At 41.3% G+C, this 20817-nt stretch overlaps 1 protein-coding gene across 25 annotated transcripts in view; it reads left to right on the forward strand.

The window, feature by feature from the left end:
• Window positions 1-20817, forward strand: part of BLTP1 (bridge-like lipid transfer protein family member 1) — a 241267-nt gene that overhangs the window by 87994 nt on the left and 132456 nt on the right. For 24 of the 25 annotated variants that reach the window (XM_042860071.2, XM_065596329.1, XM_065596316.1 and 21 more), the window contains 6 exons: window positions 1583-1680; window positions 5891-6069; window positions 6215-6321; window positions 10520-10728; window positions 16752-16979; window positions 17626-17763. In XM_042860071.2, the coding sequence (XP_042716005.2) occupies window positions 1583-1680; window positions 5891-6069; window positions 6215-6321; window positions 10520-10728; window positions 16752-16979; window positions 17626-17763 (959 nt within the window). The remainder of the gene's footprint in view (window positions 1-1582; window positions 1681-5890; window positions 6070-6214; window positions 6322-10519; window positions 10729-16751; window positions 16980-17625; window positions 17764-20817) is intronic. The other variant, XM_065596319.1, reaches the window with a different exon arrangement.

Here is a 20817-nt window from a genome sequence, read left to right on the forward strand (position 1 = left end):
TTCTGTTAGCTTTTTTGACTGCCGCTGCACGTTGTGGACGTCTTCAGAGAACTAAACACAATGACTCCAAGATCTCTTTCTTGAGTGTTAGCTAATTTAGACCCAGTCATTTTGTATGTATAATTGGGATTATGTTTTCCAGTGCGCATTACTTTGCATTTATCAAAATTGAATTTCATCTGCCATTTTTTTGCCCTGTCACCCAGTTTTGTGAGATCCCTTTGTAACTCCTCACAGTCTACTTTGGACTTAACTATCTTGAGTAATTTTGTATCGCCTACAAATTTTGCCACCTCACTGTTTATCCCTTTTTCCAGATCATTTATGAATATGTTGAACCGCACTGGTCCTAGTACAGATTCCTGGGGGATGCCACTATTTACGTCTCTCCGTTCTGAAAACTGACCATTTATTCCTACCCTTTTTTTCCTGTCTTTTAACCGGTTACTGATCCATGTGAGAACCTTCTCTCTTATCCCATGACTGCTTAGTTTGTATAAGAGCCTTTGGTGAGGGACCTTGTCAGAGGCTTAAAACACCATAAACTGTATCGACTCGCTCACCCTTGTCCATGTGTTTTTTTGACCTCCTCAAAGAATTCTAGTAGTTTGGTGAGGCATGGATTCCCTTTATAAAAGCTGTGTTGATTCTTCCCCAACAAATTACGTTAGTCTATGTGTCTGATAATTCTGTTGTTGACTATATTTTCACCAATCTGCCTGGTACTAAAGTTAGGCTTTCTGGCTTGTAATTGCCAGGATCGCCTCTGACCCTTTTTTAAAAATTGGTGTCACATTAGCTATCCTCCAGTCACCTGGTACAGAAGCATGGGATTGCATCCCTGGTTCAAATGATAGGTTATATACCACTGTTAGTAGTTCAGCAATTTCATATTTGAGTTACTTCAGAACTCTTGCGTGAATATCATCTGGTCCTGGTGACTTATTGTTTAACTTATACATTTAGTTTTAAAACCTCCTCTATTGACACCTCAATCTGGGACAATTCTTCAGATTTGTCACTTAAAAAGAATGGCTTAGGTGTGGGAATTTCCTTCACATCCTCTGGAGTGAAGACTGAATGCAAAAAGTCAAGAACTTGATGAATGGATTGATTACAAGGAAATTCAGTACTTATCTGAATGACCTGGCACGTTTTCAAGCATTAGCAGAAAGAATTTGATGGTGTATTAAACCATAAAGCCACAAGGCATTAGGTGTGACATTTTGGATCTTTCTGATGGTGATTTAATTCTTGATGGATAATTTTGCTTCAGTAACTGGAATGGTCTTGTTTAGACACAAAAATGCAGAGAACAAGCTTCCAAAAAAGAGAGGGTTCACAGTTTATTCCACATGTGTGATAGTTTAAACTTGCCATTTCCTTTGTAGTATGGATTCTGTAGCAGCTGTTTCTTAATTCTCACCCATGCATTTGCAAGAAAACTTGTCTAATTGGGAAGATGCTCCCATGAAGGAGAACTAACTTAAAATAGATAGGACTTGTTAGTATTGCTTATAATAGAAAAGCATTCAATTTAAAAATGATTTTTATTTGAATTTATTTTTCTCTTCTCTTGTAGTTTATCTGGCAGCCTGTGGGGAAACTTTAAACATTATTTTCTCTCTGCCTTTCACTGACTTTGTTCCAACCACATGCAGTACTAGGTTCTCTTTAAGGGTAAGTAATATTTTATGTGCATGAATTACTACTGTAAACAGCATAGTATTTCTTCATGTGTAAGACAGTCAGTTGCCCAGTAACTTCTTGCTTCCTTGTCTAGGCCTTGTCCCAGGCTTGGGCAAGGAGTTTTCAGAACCCTGTTTCCTCCTTGTCTGAGGGGAAAGGGGAAGAAAAGATGTTCTCTTCTGCTGCTTATTCTTATAACTTTGTTCTGATGAGTCCACAGTTAACTCCTTCCTTGCCTACATTAGTACATTCCATCACAAGCACTTTCTATTTAATAGATGTTTAATCCTTTGTTAATTTTTCTTCCACTCTCCCAACACCACCACCCTGCCCCCTTAAAAAAGCACATGCACTCTCAAAGGAACCACTCTTCAGCAAGGCCAACAAAACAAAATGTGAGAACCAAGCCACTTTGGAGATGGGAGCACAAAACATTAAGAACTTCTTGAAAAGTCAAGAACAGATATTTTTAACAAACATAACTTTAAAACATATATTCTGATGCCTTCACACTTTCCCCTCCAAACTTCCTAGAAAATTTTATTCTCGGATGACAGTTGTCATTGAAAAATTCAGTGTGATTGCTTTCTTTTTGGGGAAATTGGAGCTAGGATTTGAAAATGAGGTTTATAATGTGTGACTGGCTTCAACCTTACCTATGGATTGGCCATTGCTAATTCAGCTTTGTTCTAATAGGTAGGGCGGATAGTGCTGTGTATAATGAGAAGTGTTAGGCAACCTTACCTATAAGACCTGATTCGCAGTTGCTTATCACTTTGTCAAACTTTAATCGTTTGGGCTGAAATTTTCTATGCCGATTGTCTGCCTCAGGCTGAATGTTTTGGAAAGTTTCAGCCAAAATGCTTCAGCCATTTCTGAAAAAGGGAACATAGTAAAAGATGCATTGTTTTTCCCTTGTTAAAAATTTCCTTAATAGTTTTGCTGAGAAGCTGTAGCACCTACATTCTTTGGAGCATGAACTTAAAATTTAGCTGGGAGGTTGTACTTGGGCCAGAGATGTGCCTTTTGCCTTCCCTATGAAAATATGTCCAAATTTGGCACAGTCTGTGAAAACTTATTTTGCTTCCTTCTTGTGTGTGTACATTATGATACCTTATTTAATTACATGATCGCTTATTTTTTTCAACAAGACCCCTGCCTCATTCAGCTTACAGGATGGATGGTGCTATGGCAGTGTAGTGAATGTAGCTGTTGTCTGCACGACCTTTTGATTTATTTGTTACAGAAGCCACAAAGTATGTGGTAAATGAGCCTAGGGATTGTAGGACAAGGGATGGCCTTGTGATTAAGGCAGTTGAATATATTGGAATTTGAATGTTGAAATTGGAGACCAGAGCTGATTTTGTGCAACTTTTTTGGTTTCTGTGGGGTTCAAATAGTATTTTTCTACCTTCTTAGAAATCTCTTAACTAAGAGTTATATGAGGTAATTGTTAATCATTTTATTTTTAATTCCTGCCACAAAGCAGTTCTAAGAAAGTAATGCTTTTGCCCCAGCTAACCTAATTAAAATGTGAAGCTCTTTAATCTAAGATCACAGAATCACAGAGTATCAGGGTTGGAAGGGACCTCAGTAGGTCATCTAGTCCAACCCCCTGCTCAAAGCAGGACCAATACCCAGACAGATTTTTGCCCCAGATCCCTAAATGGCCCCCTCAAGGATTGAACTCACAACCCTCGGTTTAGCAGTCCAATGCTCAAACCACTGAGCTATCCCTCCCCGCATTAAAACACATTTTGATTGAATGAGCCCAGTTTACTAAGCAAATTTTAATAGCATTGATTTTATATATAGTTTCAAGTCATTAATGCAAAAGCTGAGTAATGTTGAGACTTAGACTCCCCGTGAAACCCACTGGAGACAGACACCCCCATTTGATGAGGGTTCCCCACCAACGACTACTGTGAGCTCTGTCAGTTAGCCTGTTCTTAATGCATTTAATGTGGGCTCTAGTCATATTGTATAGTCTAATTTTTCAATTAGAATGTTGAGCTGTAGTAAGTCAAACACCTTACAGAAATCCAAGTTAGGGGAAAAAACTGATCAACAGTTTACTGCATAAAATCTGTACCTTGTTGATTTGTCTTATTTCTCATCTTTCTTAAATGCTGCTATAGCTTTCTTGTGAAGTTCTGTATTAAATCTGATTTTGAGATAGTGCTATCTCATATTTTTCTCTTAAACATTTACAAGGTCTATCAAGAAACTTGCTTCTAACTGCTATCTGCAACCCCAACTATTGTGTCTCCAATTTCCCCCATCCTCTTCAGATTGACTACATTTTCAAAATGGAAAATCGGGGTGGGGGGGCGGGGATAAAGAGAATCTGGTGGGGAAGTGAGAGGAAAAAGGGATACCTCTTTCCCTTTGGAATGAAAAGCTCTGATACTTGATAGGAGCAGGTGGGAAAACAGTGTTTATACAACTGTCACCCTTTTATTGTTTTTTTTCTAGTTGCTTCTGCCTCTGCCCACACCACTTCATCCACTAATGCGTGTGCTCCCCCGCTGTTTAATTCTGCTCAATTCACCATCATTCTGACTCAAAACCTCATCTTCCTTCAACTTAAACCCCACTTGCTCAGAAATATGCCACACCAGTCTGAGAAACTCCCCTCTTCCCTCCTACCTAACCTCTTCACAGCTCAGAAACCTTCCCTCTCCTATTTCACATCCCACTATCAGGAATGTCCTCGCCTATTTCAGAAACCTTCCAACTTGTTGCTGGGTCTGGAAGAGCATGGGGCATCTGCAGTTGATCTGAAGCAGCCCTGCAGAAGTCCCTGTTCCATGCTTCCTCTTTATTGCTGCTGGCATGTGCTGCAGGACCTGATGTCCCCTGTGGATTTCAGGTGTACCACAGACTCCAAGGTCTGGAATATTCCCAATGGCTGCCACTGATTTTACCCTTTGTAGTAAATTGGCCACAGTACTCAATTGTGGCGTTACTAATAGAGTTTAGCGCCTTTAGCCCCAATGACCAGCTACTTCCATCTAAGACTAACATATATCTTAGGACACTGACTGCAAGTTTATTTTATATATTGGTGATCAGAAGACACTTAGTGGGCTGTAACTCCCTCCTCCCTGGAAACTACATGTAGTATTTTAGTGACATAACTTTTATGTGCTTTCAGTCCCCAGGAAGAGTGCTCTTCTCCATGGCAAACCACACTGCTTTAGTCAGCTCAAAATAATCTTGCTGTCCTATTCCCTCGATTTCAGATATTGTGTTTTGTATTTATGGCTGTATTGTTTGAAAACTTGTTTTGTATGAAAGCTTATTTTCATGATATGAAAATTTTTGAATACCAAAAATCCAAGTATATAAATGAAGATGAAGCTTAACAAATATTTTCCACTGATAATGGTTTTTTATTTGGGAATAACTACACACATGGATATACTGTTTGCAAGATTAGGCCTTATGCCCATATCCTGCAAAGACTTATGAGCGTGCTTAATTTTAAGCATTTGAGTAGTCTCATTATGTCCAGAAGTGAAGCATCTAGTTAAAATTATCTTTGGGAAGCACGTAGTCTAATAGAGAACTGTATTTAAAATTCATGGATTCTTTTTGACTCAGCCAGTAATTTTATGAGTGACCCTGATCAAATTTCTTAAATGTCTCTGAATGTTAGTTTGCATATGTAGAACAGAAATAATACTTAACCACCTCACATGAATGTTATGAAGTTTGATTGATGTTTAAAGTACTTGGAAACTTTTTATGAGCAGTGATGTAAGTGTGAATTATTATTATTATTTTATTAGTAATTAGAATTTGAAATCTTCAGATTCTAGGGTTTTGGGGACTTGAATTAAATATTACATTTTTGAGGTTTTATGATGAAAAGGACATTTAATGTGTCAGTGTGCTCTAGAGGTCAGATCAGAACATGTGACTAGAAATCATGACTCCTGTGTTCTATTCCTGGATGTGCTATATGGCCATGAGCAAGTCACTTGGAGCATGATTTTTTTTCAGAAGTTTTGAGCACCTCTGATTCCAGTTGAAATCAGTGGGAGCTGTGAGTGTTCAGCACTTCTGAAAATCAGGACCTTACATCTCCTTGCTGCACGCAGTTCATCTGTCTATAAAGTGGGTATACTGATGCATAGAACAGTACAAATAGTACTTGGAGTTCAAGTTATGAATATTGTTAATATTTCATTTGTAGGGAGAAGATGTCGATCTTCATTTATTTCTACCAGATTGCCATCCTAGTAAATATTCTCTCTTTATGTTGGTGAAAGATTGTCATCCTAATAAAATAAGTCCTGAATCCTGTATTTCGGCTGAATGTCAAAGTGGTCAAAAAACAGGCAAGCCCAAGTGGAGGAATATTACTCAAGAAGAGTGAGTTCTGTTATCTCATGGAATATATATTAGCTCCTTGTATATTTGTGTTTGGGGTAGAATATTATTAGTTCTGTTGACTTTCTGTATGCAATAGGAAAAAATGAAACAATGGGTACTTTAAAAATATATTTCTTTCGGATAGGGCTGGATGGGTTGAATGCTGGACTGTACCAAGTGTTACATTCACAATTGACTACACTTGGCATCCAATTTATCCACAGAAGGCAGATGAACAGTTGAAGCAATCATGTAAGTGTCACTTCATTTCTGTTGTATTTTAAGAGTGATTGCAAAAAAACCCGTGACTTAGTATGATCATTTTGATTTAAAATTGTAGTTTACACAAAAGAAATTGAAAGCATGCAGATGTAATGCGCAGGCAATATTCTGAATAACTTTACATTCCCCTTCTTCCTGGACCTCAGCTTAACTCTTTGTTAAGCACAGGGTAGAGTTCCATCTTTTCGGGACTTGTCAAAAAGCATTACACAGAGTTGTGTGTAAAACAATGGTAAATGGATGTTAATAATTCCCAGTTAATTTTCAAAGAGAAAATAAACAAAATTTAATGCACAAAAACCCCATTGTAAATAGTGTTTGCAATACTATGAATAATTTTTAAACAAAATCCATTGGAGAGTAAATCTACTGGTGTTCCATATACAAACTTCCCCCTTTTTGCTTCTATTACAAACATTAAAATATAATGTTTTAACATAAGATTTTTTCTATACTTTAATGCACACATCAAAACACATTCCCCCTGATCTTCTCTGAGATGATTTCTTATTCTTAATAGTGTGGCCCTAGTGTGCAGTGTGTCACCTGGACTCTTCAGAGTTTGAGACATTTCAGAACCCCATCAGCAAAACAAACAGTCTGGGGATCTCCACAGCTAACAGTATTCCAGCTCTTGGCTCAATAGCTGAGCGATCCTCTCAGTTGTTGGAGAAACAGAACCTATATGCAAAGTGGTACAGGGATTGGGATCAGCATATAAAATATCGATTCCCTGAATCTCTATAAGGCTCTCTTTCTATAGGATACCATCTTCTCCCCATAAGGCAGGGGCTGGCAAACTTTTTGGCCTGAGGGCCGTATTGGGTTTCCAAAATTGTATGGAGGGGTGGTTAGTGGAGGCTGTGCCTCCCCAAACAGCCAGGCGTGGCCCGGCCCCAGTCCCTATCCAACCCCTCCTGCTTCTCACCTCCTGACGCCCCCCCCCCCCCCCCGGGGCTCCTGCCCCATCCAGCCTCCCCTGTTCCCTCTCCGCTGACAGCCCCCAGAACCCCCGCCCCTGACTGCCCCCCGCCACCTCATCCAATCCCTCCTCTCATTCCTGACAGCCCCTCCCGGGACCCCTGCCACATCCAACCACCCCTTCTCCCTGACTGCCCCCAGAACCCCTGCCCCTGACTGACTGCCCCCTGCCGCCCCATCCAACCCCTCCTCTCATTCCTGACTGCCCCCCGCCGGGACCCCTGCCCCCATTCAACCCCCCTGTTCCCCACCCTCTGACTGCCCCGACCCCTATCCACAGCCCCGCCCCCTGACAACCACCACCCCGAACTCCCCTGTCCTCTATCCAACCCCTCCTGCTCCCTGCCCCCTTACCACGCTGCCTGGAGCACCGGTTGCTAGTGGCACTACAGCCGCGCTGCCAGGAGCATTGGAGGCTGGCAGCACTACAGCCATGCCACCCAGAGCACCAGGACAGGCAGCTGCGCCACCCGGCTGGAGCCAGCCACGCCACCGCACAGCACAGAGCACCGGGTCAGGCCCGGGCTCTGCCGCTGCGCTGCCCGGCAAGAGCTCACAGCCCCCTCGCCAAGAGCATTGTGCTGGCGGTGCAGTGAGCTGAGGCTGCAGGGGAGGGGGAACAGCAGGGGAGGGGCCGTGGGCTAGCCTCCTGGGGCAGGAGCTCAGGGGCCAGGCAGGGGGATCCCGCGGGCCGTAGTTTGCCCACCTCTGCCATAAGGCCTGCCAAGACTTATAAGTCAAGCAAGAATGCACAAACCCTCATTTCACTTAAGTGCTGTCCCATTTTTTTTCTTCTCTCTGACAGAATCCCAGTTTAGAGCGGTTAGCTGATAGCCAAATGTAAGGCTCTATTGGTGACAGATGCTCTCTTCTCCCCCCCCACCCCCAAGTCCTTACTCTAGGTCCATAAAACACACTGCGGTGGACCAAACATTATCCTACTGGAGAGCTGCCATAGTAAATCTAGAATAGTGCTGACCTGTATCCAAAGTGGTACAGGGATTGGGACCCACCCATCATAGTAGACAACTCTTGCTCCTATATCAATCAGTGCTGTGTCCACTGTACCATCTGTAACTCCTATATTTATAACCTCTCCCCCCTTGCGCTATAGCTAAGCTCTCAAGGGTACCTAGAGTATGACCTGCCAGGTGGCTTGCCCACAATGAAAATTTCATATACAGCTTCAGGACGTGCAGAGCATGTCGGGTAACTCCCACACATAGTCTGAAAGTTTCTGGATCCTTCTAACTGAATTGCCCTACTCTGCATGTATGCACCGACAGAGTATCTATTTAATATCCATGTCTCCTCCCTATTGATCCTTTCCCCCTGCCCTGGAAAAACACAATCCAATGCTACAATATTAAGCTTGTGGGCAGGAGCAGTGCCAGGATTTTTGCTGCCCTAGGCAGCAGCGCTCCTCCTCTGAGCATTCGGTGGCGGGGGGTCCTTCCACTCTGCGTCTTTGGGGCATTTCAGCGGCGGGTCCCGGAGTGAGTGAAGGACCCGCCGCCGAATTTCCACCGAAGACACGGAGCGGAAGGACCCCCTGCCGCCGAATTTCCACCGAGGGCGGCAAAATGCCGCCCCCCCAAATCCTGCCGCCCTAGGCGACTGCCTAGGGTCGCCTAGTGGAAGCACCGGCCCTGCTTGTGGGTTACACAGTCTATCAATTCTTGTCAAGTAGGATAACGTGAATCCTTGAGTTGAACCAGTTTCATCAAAAGCATGGTTTTCAATTTCAAATTTTAAGAAGATGCATCATTTCTCTAAGTGAAAAGCAGGTAACAATGCATTAGACTTGTCCAAACTTGTTAATCTAACCTTGCCCTTTACCTAAGAAATAGAGCACTTCTGCTAAATGAATCATTTCATAAATCCAAAAATTTCTTGTTGTTTGGAAGACAGTATTATGGGGCATGTTAATTTTGCCCAGTAGTTGGTTTTCCAAGCAGTCTTTCTATTCTTTAGATAATTTTGTAATATTATTCAGCTCTTACAGTATTGTACCTTCATAGACAGAGATGGAAGTAGGTTTAAAAACAGGAATGTGCTGGCTACTGATGTTGCCATTTTCAGCTGGCAATTTACTAGATATTGCAGTAGAAGTGAGCCAAGAGGATGGGTTAGGAGTGCTACAGATTGATTAACGGAAGGTATTTCATGCATAAGTGTTGGCAAGGATGAAACTGTGAAGGTGCTTGTGGGAGAAGGGGAGGTAAATGGACGGGGGAAGTTGGAATTATTGGTTTGAGGGGGCATACAATAAGCTCCAAGAGAAAATGATAATCTGAAGGGGCAAGTTGTAAAATGATCTTATAAGTAAGGCTAAGAAGTTTGTCATTGATGTGGTGGTAAAGTGAGAGCCAGTGAAATGAGTGTGGAATGGTATCATAATGACAAGCCAGAACGGTGATTTTAGCAGTAATTTGAATTGATGTGATTGGGCCAAGGTAGGTTTTAAAAAGGACTACAGGAGGTTTAAGTAGTGCAAGATTGGAGATAAGTCCCTCCATGTGAGTTTTAGAAGCACGGATGTAAAATTAAAGACCAGATCTGAAAGATTTCTCTGGAAGTAACGGCAGGATGAAGATTCAGCTTGGAGCGCTGGGTTCCAAGTTTGTCAGTGACTTATATACCAAATTTGCTCCATTTACAAGTCAGTGTTTTCTAACTCCCAGCCCTGCAATTAAATCTGGATCTGCAAGCTTTCACATCAGATATAGCAGCTGAAACTTGGTTAACAATTGCACTGATGATGCATAAATGAGAAGAGAATCCAGGTCACTTGTTGATAGTGCTAATGGGAGTAAAAAATAGTAAATTTTTATTTTCTGACAAATCAGTTAAAATTCTGAATGGACACAGTTGCATGGGAAACCTAATACCCATGCAACTGAAAGTCGCACCAATTTTACTTTAAAAGTGAAAGAAAAGAATAATAAAAAATAGTTTTTTCCATAATTTAAATTAAAGATATTGGCTCTCTTGTGCATGTTGAATAAAACATTTCATACTCATTCTTAAAATTACTTGATTTTTCATTGCTTGCTTGGATAAATGTATTTATTCTACATTATAGATATAGACTAGAAAACTACAAATCTGTTCTAACTTAATGAATGTTCATTTGCAGAAATTCACAAGTAAATTCAAAAGATTTACTTTTTTGTTTATTTCTAAGTGTCAGAAATGGAAGAAACTATGTTATCTGTACTAAGGCCATCACAGAAGACAGCCGATAGAATCATTTCCTCTCCCACAGACTCAACTCGCCTTCCTATTGATCCCTCAGAACTTCCACCTGATAAGCTACATGTGGAACTAGAAGTCTCTCCGGATTCTCAGATAACCCTGTATGGACCTCTACTAAACGCCTTTCTGTTTATAAAGGTATGAATAAAAGTAGCACATACCATTCTTACAAGTAGGGAAGAAATATTTAACATGATTAGAAGTTCAAATCACTCCGATTTTATAAAGTAGCAAATATCCTATAAGAGAACAAGCTTAATTTTTTTGGCATTGTGGCACCTGCTTGTAATAAGGTCTTCTCGTGAGTTGCTAAGAACCTTGTTTTTCTAAAACAGAAGCAAACCTTTTTTGCATTTAATTGAAGTTAACCATACTCAAGCATGGTCAAGTTTAATCAGATAAAATGCAGCTTACTTACAATAAGAGCAGTCCCATGCAGAATCTCTTTAGTGTTGTTAAACAAATAAAAACCATGGAGTCCTCTGTCTCAAATAAAAACTGGTAACTTAGTGGTGATTTTTCTAATGGGTGTATAGTGTAATATTGGCGGTGACAGCCATGTAATAGAGAATATATATATTTTTAAACACTAGAAAATGCCTGAAATAGCTTTTCTGTAACAATGTGTGTTATGTGCAGGATACATGATGATATCTAGCACATGTTTCAGTGTACATAACTCACTTGTGACTTTGTTACTTAGGAGTATTGCACTCATTGCAAACTCACAAGGTGAAAAATTATATTACACTATCGTGCTTGTGTGTGTGTGTGTGTGTGTGTGTGTGTGTGAGAGAGAGAGAGGTGTTTTTTGTTTTTTGTTTTTTTTGGCCCTAGTAGATTTTTTGGATTCCTTTTTACCTTGACAAAATCCAGGAAATTCAAAGTTAAGGCTGATAATGCATCATTAACTACACCTCTACCCCGATGTAACGTGACCCGATATAACACGAATTTGGATATAATGCGGTAAAGCAGTGCTCTGGGGGGGCAGGGCTGTGCACTCTGGCGGATCAAAGGAAGTTCAATATAACATGGTAAGATTTTTTGGCTCCCGAGGACAGTGTTATATCGGGGTAGAGGTGTAGTCCCCATTGTGCATATATAACCCACACACCTTCTGGGTGTGGTGTTCTGTCCCATCTAATAATAATATATGGAGATATCATATCTCCTAGAACTGGAGGGGACTCTGAAAGGTCATTGAGTCTAGCCCCCTGCCTTCACTAATGGGACCAAGTACTGATTTTGCCTCAGATCCCTAGGTGGCCCCCTCAAGGACTGAACTCACAACCCTGGGTTTAGGAGGCCATTGCTCAAACCACTGAGGTATCCCTCCCCCCATGGGACCAAGACCACTTAGAGGGAGTTAAATGAGTCTGCTCTACAGCCTTAGCTAACAGCCAGTTGGCTTTTAGCTCATGTGGCAGAGGCTCATGCGCTAAGCTCCAGAGGCCCCAAATTCAATCCAGTCTGACGATGACCGGGGTCCGTCAGTGTTACACATAGGTCTGACTCTTTGAACAGGGAGTGATTAGTATCTTATTGGACGCTGCTATATATGGGCACAACAGGGAGCATGAAAGGATCATTTCAGCCTTAACTGTTAATTTAATGAGATCTTTGATGTTGGTTTTTGGTAGTAAAAATTCAAATTGACCTACCAAATTACACTAAACAGATGTCTAATTAGCATCCTTAATTTTTTTTTTAGGTATCTTTGCAGAACTTGGACCCAGCATGCACAGGGTTCTGCTTAGGGACAGTATTTCTTTAGAGACTCCTGATTTCTGTTGTATATTGAATTCTTTGAAGTGTCTATAGTGATGCACAGTAGGTGGGAAAATATTAGAGAAAATTAAAATGTTAAAGACATACCCTCCAAGGACATATAAAATAGAATATTTTTCATTTATTTTCTTGGATATTAACTTTTGCATTTTAAAATGCGTCCATTTCCTCCCCTCTTCTTTGTGGCTGTGCCTTCTTCTAGGGCAGTGGCTCTCAATCAGAGGTACACATACCCCTGGGGGTATGCAGAGGTCTTCCAGGGGTATGTCAACTCGCCTAGGTAGTTGTCTAGTTTTACAGCAGACTACATGAAAAGCACTAGCGAATTCAGTACAAACTAAAATGTCATACAGACAATAACTTGTTTATACTGCTCTATATTATTACTTATCAGTGTTTCTCAATCTGAGGGGCACAATTTATTTTATAATTGTATGGTAAAAATGAGAAAGTGAGCAATTTTTCAGTAATAGTGTGCTTCGAACTCTTCTATTTTTTTGTCTGATTTTGTAAGCAAACACTTTTTAAGTGAGGTGAAACTTGGGATATGTAAGGCAAATCAGCCTCCTGAAAGGGGTACAGTAATCTGGAAAGGTTGAGAACAACTGTTCTAGGGGAAATGGGGGTAGAGCGGGAATTGTTGCCTTTCTGGTGTAAAAGGAAAGGAAGTGAACATGTGAATCTCACTTGATTGATTAGGAAATGTTCATGTGCTCAGAAATCTGCTTGGAGTAAAGCAGGTTGGCTCTATGATCAGTTCTTTTAAGAGGCTTTTATTGCAGAGCAGAGCAGGGTGAGTTTTCTGAGACGGGTAAATTGCAAGGCCTTTTAAGTAATCAACTTTCTTGGCTGTTCTGAGACACTTACATAGACTGAAAGAGAATTTTGGATGTTTGTGTAAATTATGAATTTTAAGTGGGACTTTCAAAAGTGCTCACCAGTGGCTTAGCTGTGCTCTCATTTAAGTCAGTGGGAGTTTAACCATTGAATGTGGTGGGAGTAGAATTAGACTAATATGAAGTGCTTCTGAAAAACCTTCCCCATCTCATGATATATTTATACTGTAGCATCTACATAAGGGGTGGCATGATAGGAAGTTTTCGTTCTGGTCCCTGTTCACATGATAGTTTCCCCTTTCTCAGAACTCTTGTTCTCTAGAGGAAGCTTCCTCCTCTGATGAGGCTGAACTCCTATGGTATTTATAAGCAATATTGTGTCATAAAACAGGGAATGCAAGTGCTTGGGTCCTCTAAAACTTGAAATGCTGTTTGAAAATTAAATGAATGACAGTCTTTCCAAGTGTTCCCATTTGTTATACTTTCTAATATTTTTGTCATTTGTGCTTAGATTCTTTTAGTCCAACTTTGCTGGCAATGTATCTTCCTCTTTTTTGTTTGTACTTGCTTCTTAATGACTTTTGTGTGATATGGTTGGGTTTTTTGTTTTTTGTTTTAATTTTCAGTTTGTGTTCACGAATTCTCTGTGTGGGAGGTTTCAGTTGCATATATATTTTTCAAAGTTTAATATGACTTTCAGTTCTAGCTGTGAAGCCCTTTAATGTGGAACATTCTGTTTCTTCAATTCACTAATTTCTAATGGGTGCTTGTAGTGCTTTGTATCCTCTGAGAGACTCTAGCAGCAAGTTATCAGTATTTTTGATACCCTCTACCCGTCCTTCCTTAACATACTTCTGCCAGTTCTGTATCTGTCACAACATTCAGCTCCTGCAGAGAAATATCCTCTGAAATTAGGAAAACATTTAAGTGACTGTTCAATCAATCAATAAATAAATAAAGAGGGGGTGGGAGAGACTGTACTGTGGAGCTTCTAGGATGACCAGACAGCAAGTATGAAAAATCAGGACAGGGGGTGGGGGATAATAGGAGCCTATATAAGAAAAAGACCCCAAAATTAGGACTGTCCCTATAAAATCAGGACATCTGGTCACCCTAAGAGTTTCTGAGGTGAAAGCTTCTTATTTTGAGTGCATTGTCTAGCATTTTAGTGCATAAACCACTTTAGAAAGAACTAGTATAATTTAATTATATTGCATGTCCCAGGTCAGACTTTGGAATATGCCTTTTACGCAGGTCTCTTCCCAAGGTTTGGGGGATATGAGTCTATTTTCCTTCTTTATATTAGATAGTGCCTCTTTATGATTTACTTGATATTGTTTCACATGCTTAAACATACATGGGATTGAGGTCTTAGAAGGCAAGTGATGTGAAGGGTGAGGACAGAGGGATACAACTAAATATATAAAATTTTAGTGTACAAATTTGAGTTTTAAAAAATTATCCTCATTTGCCCCTCAACCTGGTCATTAATTGTCTTACTTCTTATAGGATGAAGGTAAATGGCTTTTTTCCCCTTGCAATATTTATTTAAATGCTGGGAGGGGAGGAATTAATTCCTCCATTTAAAAAAAATTTCTGACTATCTTTTTCTAAAAATTAAAGTGTATATTTTGTGACTCAAGGGAATAGTAATTGGATATAGATCTCTTGATCTCATCGTCATTAATTCAAATTTAGCCCAGATTAGTAATGACAAAAATATCCTTGCGAAGCTGAAGACTGGTGGTCTGTGTGAAATAAGTTGGACTCAGTCTGGTTCCCAATTGATGAGTGTGTACAGCTCAAAAACCACCACCACCGTTGACATTAATTGGCTATACATGGAGATTGAATTATCTTATCCCTAGAATGCCCTCTTCCAGAGTGCGTGAGGTAGCACTACTTAGGCATGTGCCATGACCATTCTGTGGCTAAAGAGAGGACTTCACTCCTCAGGGTGCTCAGTCCAGCACCTCTTCCCAAAGTACTTAATTAACATGAAAATGTCATTTAGCAACCTTTTGTTGTCCAAAACCCCTCCTTGAAGTATCTAACTTGTTAACTTACTTTACTTTTCTACAGCATTTCTTACCTTTTTCTAAAAAAACCCATCACAACAAAAAAACCCACACATAACTTTTAAAAATCTGGTTCTGACACACTTTATAAATAAAATGTAGGAAATATTTCATTATGATGGGGTTCGAGCTTCCCAAAAGAATTTGGCAATAGTTATTTCTGTCTGAGTTAATTGAGTGGGGATTGGCTTAGAAGCAAAGTGAATGTTTGACCCAAGAGGATGAATTTGTGAACTTCTGATATGCTGCAGGCATGTAAAACGTGCAACAATAGATGGGTTTGTGAAGAGGTATTGGATGACTGTTGCTCATGTCTGACCGCTGTAGGCTGTACTTCATAAAATAAATTAAAAAATAAACATCTATCTAGCAGTACCTCTAGCTATAGCCCAGCACCAGAATACTTTTTAAAATCCTGCTCCTGTCCCACTTGACAATTTTCACTCACACTCCCACCGGCTCCCGCTTTGTTCCTTGACCTTTTATTCTGCTCCCACTATTATGGCAGCGGGATTTGTGGGATACCAGTCCTGTTGCAGAGCTCTAAAATGGTCCCAGGAATAGCTGGAGTTGCTACTCTCAGCAGATGTCTCCCCACCAGCACCCACTCCATGCACCCCTGTGTAATGGGATCGGAACCCCCCCACCTTCCCATCTCACCCATGCAGAGGGATCAGAGTCCTTATGCACCCCTACAAGGGGATGAGCAGCCCCTGTATCTCCTAATTTCTTTGTGTGGGGAAGGGAAACCTCTAACCCTCCATGCAAATGGCTGGAGAGCCCTTGCATCATCATGCAAAGGGGATGGGTCCCCATGTGTCACCATCCCCAAAAACAGGCAAGGAGATCCCATGATAGCTCCCTTACTTCTGTGCTGCTGTAGGTGGCGGTGCTGTCATCAGAGCTGGGCAGCTGGAGAGCGGCGGCTGCTGGCCAGAGCGTTCATGTTGTTTGCTGCACGGGAAAACTATTGTCATTCCTCTGTCATCCTGCCCCACAATAGCCACTCCGACCCGCATTGTTTCTTGAATTTTTATCCTGCTCCCACTATTATGACAGTGGGTCCTGCAGAACCTGTGGGATCCCAGTCCCAATGCAGGGCTCTACTTCCAGCCAGGTATTTGTGTCACAGTACTGAAAGTAAAATTTAGTATAGCTAGATTGAGGTTGCTTTCGAAGACAATGCTATAAGACCCTGCTCCTGCAAAGCACATAGCCAAGTGCTTAACTTTGCTCACTGGAGTGATCCTACTGAAATTAGTGGGGCTGCTGTTAGGAGCAAAGTTACACCTGGGCTTCAGTGTTTTGTAGAATTAAAGCCTTAGTGCTTATAAGGGGGGGGGTGGGGGAGAGGGGTAGGACTAGGATATAGGATAAGCACAGATTTGTGTTACATGATACTGCTAATGACACAGTTCACCTTCTTTAATGATGACTGCAATAATTCACTTCCCAGGAAAATTACTTTGGAGAAGATGACATGTACACAGATTTTGAAGAAGTCATTTCAAGCCCTGTCCTATCAATGTCAACATCTTCAAGCTCTGGGTGGACAGCAGTTGGATTGGAGAATGACAAAAAGGGAACTGAGAGTTCAGCCAAACCAGTTCATCCCCTAACCTTGCGCCCTTGGGACATTACTGTACTCGTTAATGTGTACAAAGTGCATGGACGGTTACCAGTGGTAAGCTCTTGGGAACCTTGGTCATCATGTGAAACCAAGTACTTATTAATTCCTTTAAAATATTTTATGAAGTATAGTAAAAATGATATGCATTTAAAAATTATAGGCTATACTGCAGTATGTGCGAATCCAAGTGCTTTATGAAACTCTTAAGTCCTATCCTATCTTTGGTGGGTTTTGGGTCAAATTACGCATATTTTTTCCATAATATAATACGTAAATGAATGCAGAAATTTGATACTTGATGGATTTTGCTGTATTTAATGAAGAGTAACTATTGTTCCATCTAGTTGATAGTCATTATTTTTCATCAGCCATAATGATTACTCTCTAAATCAACAGGGCATCTCACTAATCCTGCAATCTGATCTGTGCAGGCAGACCTTTATGGAGCCCTGTTAATTTTAATGGCACCCTGGGACTGTGTGTGTGTGTGTGTGTGTGTGTGTGTGTGTGTAAGGGTTCACCTGCACAAAGTAGAGAAGCCTATTTAAATTAATATTAAATGGAGTTTAAAGTAGTAGACTTTTTCATCAAGCACTGTAGGAAACCTGTCACATTCTGCAGAGGTTTTTCATAATCTGACAATCTCAGTGGTTTTGTGTATCCGCAATGTCTCACAACAGGATATGTTGATTAATTTTAGCATGGCAGCACGGATGGTCCTGAATGCCCTACTGCCTTCTTGGAAAGATTGTGTTTTGAGATGAAAAAAGGATTTAGGGAGACCATGCTTCAACTTGTACTATCCCCACTGAATTTATTCTTGAATGACAGCTATCAGGTAATATGAGTATTCTTTTGTGTTGGAGGAATGCTGATTTTTACCGTGAAACTAAAACTGAATCGTGTTTTGATTGAATCCTCTCTAACACACACAAATGTTTCAAGGCATTTAAGAAAACTATATAGTAGTAATTCTGCTTGTCATGCATTCTGTATTTATCACTGTTCAGCCTTCATTTTTAGTTCATGCACAAGAGAAAAGGATCTTTGTCCTGTTAACGTTGCCTTAAAATTGTGTAGAAGGGATGCTGTAGGTGTCTGGAATTTGGGCTTGCATCTGAGCCTGGGATCAGCTAGTTCCACCTCCCTCATGAGCAATGGAGGACTCGCAACTGAATTATCTGATTGGCCAGCTTGACCGATTGGCTGGAGGAACATGCTCCAGACATGCCCTTAAGCCCAGCAGCAGCATTTGGCCGACAGTTGGCCAATGCTTATGCTTGCAATTGTGATTGTTTCTGTACCTGCCTTGCTTCCTTGCTCAGTTCCTGGTTTCTAACTCTGACTTTGACCATTGGCTCTGACTCATGAGTCCTGACTCCAGCTCTGACCACTAGGCATGACTACTCATGCTCCAGTCTGTGACAGTTTGAGCGGCTCAAAATAAAAAGGGGTAGCTTCCTTTTCTATGATGGATCCTACAAAAGCTAACATCCCCTTGTTGGTCTTGGTAAATGCCCTGCAGAATTTACAAAGCTAGATTAGGACCCTGCAAGTGCAAAACACTGCTTTTCAGAGTCAAGCCCTGCCTCAGGTCCATGGAAACTGAAGATTTGTTTACTAAGCAAGTTCAATCAGGACTATGGAAAGTTCCCTGGCTTTCTGAACCAATGTTGGCTCCTGTTCTTATATGCCTCCAAATTTACCCCATGGACTGGTCCAGGTTGGGGCTCATCATTAGTTGCTGACCAGTAGGTGCTGGCCTGAACCTTTCCATTGCGGGAGAAATCTAGCCCCCTGCTGCACCAACTTGAGAATTTTGCCTGAGCCCTTGCAGCTTGGACATAGCCCAACCCCATCTCTCTGATTCAGAGAAAGATCAACACCAGTCATTGGGTCTATTCCTCTACTGCGGAGGTCCAGAACGCTTTGCCTTGAATTGTCCAGCATAGGGTTGATCTGCTTGTTGGTCAAGAAAACGCCAGGTTCCAGCCTGATATGGGGTCTGGGCAGGGCTTGAAATTCACCCCTCGCTTCTGTCCATGGCACCTATTTGTCCTCGGGTAGCTTGATGGCATCTAATCAGCACCCAACACACCTTAGGCTCCTGTTCTGTCTACAACATCCCCTGATGTTGGGAAGCACTGGTGGACTCTGGTACCTCCAGTAATTTTATGGCCATAGAACTTTCCCTAAAACATAAGATCCTGACACAACGTAAGGTGATCCCTGATATAATGGAAGCCATCAGTGGTTCTCTCCTATCCTCAGGCCCAGTCTCACAAGAAACCTCACCTTGGAGGTCACTGCCCTTCAGCGTCATTGAGTTCCTCCCAGTTTGGTTTGGTCCAGTCCATTCCCCACACTTGCTGTTCATCCTCTGCACCATGTGGCTTGTTATTCATGATCCCCACATCCTTTCGGGTTCAAGCAAAGTCAATTTTAATTTCTTGTGCTGCCAGCAATCCTGCTTTCCTGCTGGCAGTCAAGTTTGAGGTTAGAGCTTCTCCCTAGTGCAACTCCAAGCAAGTCCACTCCCCTCCTCCCCGAAGAATTTGGAACAGGGGCACTCAGCTTTCCCTACTGGCCCCAACAGCCTCCCTGGCAGCCTTGGCGATAGCAGCCAAATACCAGGACTTCAGACATTTTTGAAAAGAAGAAAGCTGATGTCCTGCTCCTGCATTGGCAGCATGATTGTCCTATAGACCTCCAGCTCAGAGATGAAGTGCTCTGAAACTATCTCCAAGAAAACCATAAGTGGCATAAAACAGGCTCTGCTGGATGATGGCTTGTGTGGAATTATTATAAGTGAACTCTGAGTATGATAATAAGGGAACCCAATCATCCTGGTGATAATTTAAAAAGCAATGGAGATATTGCTCCAAGATCTGGTTAACCCATTCCATCTGCCCATTGGTCAGAGGGTGATAAGCCAATGAGATAAGGGATTCCATGCCAAGGAACTTGAACAATGGACACCAAAAATGGGAGATAAATTGTGGACTTGGATCTGATACATCAATAGGCAAACCCATGATATCTGACAACATTTTACAAGAAGAGACTAGCTGTTTCTTGGGCAGTTGGGTGGCATAGGAAGGAATGAAAAGCACTATCTTGGTTAGAAGATCAACCACAACCAATGTCATTATGCAGCCATGACAGCAGGCTATGAAGTCCAGCAACACATTAGACCAGGGTTTTGGCAGAATGGGTGAGGACTGGAAGACATTGAGTGGATTGGAGAGTGCAATCTTGGTCCAGGAGTGCTCAAGTCCTACAATGGCAGGAAAATGATTAAGTAAGATATACCCAGATACTCCTAATTTGTCTGAGAAGGTCATGCAAGACCGTATCAAAAGCCTTACTATACACATCTTCTGCTTCCCCCCCATCCACAAGGCTTGTTATGTGAAAGAAAACGATTAGGTTGGTTTGATGTGATTTATTCTTGACAAAGCCATGCTGACTATTACTTATCTTATTATCTTCTAGGTGTTCACAAATTGATTGCTTAATTATTTGCTCCATTATCTTTCTGGGTACTGAAGTTAAGCTGACTCATCTGTAATTCCTTGGGTTGTCTTTATTTCCCTTTTTATAGATTGGCACTCTATTTGCCATTTCTGGTCCTCTGGAATCTCTCCAGTCTTCCATGACGTTTTGAAGATAATCACTAATGGCTCAGATATCTCCTCAGACAGCTCCTTGAATATTCTAGGATGTATTTCCTTAGGCCCTGGTGACTTGAAGACATCTAATTTGTCTAAGTGATTTTTAACTTGTTCTTTCCCTATTTTAGCCTCTGATCCTACCTCATTTTCACTGGCATTCACTATGATAGATGTCCAGTTGGTCCTAGCTTTTTTGGTGAAAACTGAAACAAAAAAGA

The sequence above is a fragment of the Chrysemys picta genome, chromosome 5 (genome assembly GCF_011386835.1).
Source record: "Chrysemys picta bellii isolate R12L10 chromosome 5, ASM1138683v2, whole genome shotgun sequence".
NCBI lineage: Eukaryota > Metazoa > Chordata > Testudines > Emydidae > Chrysemys > Chrysemys picta.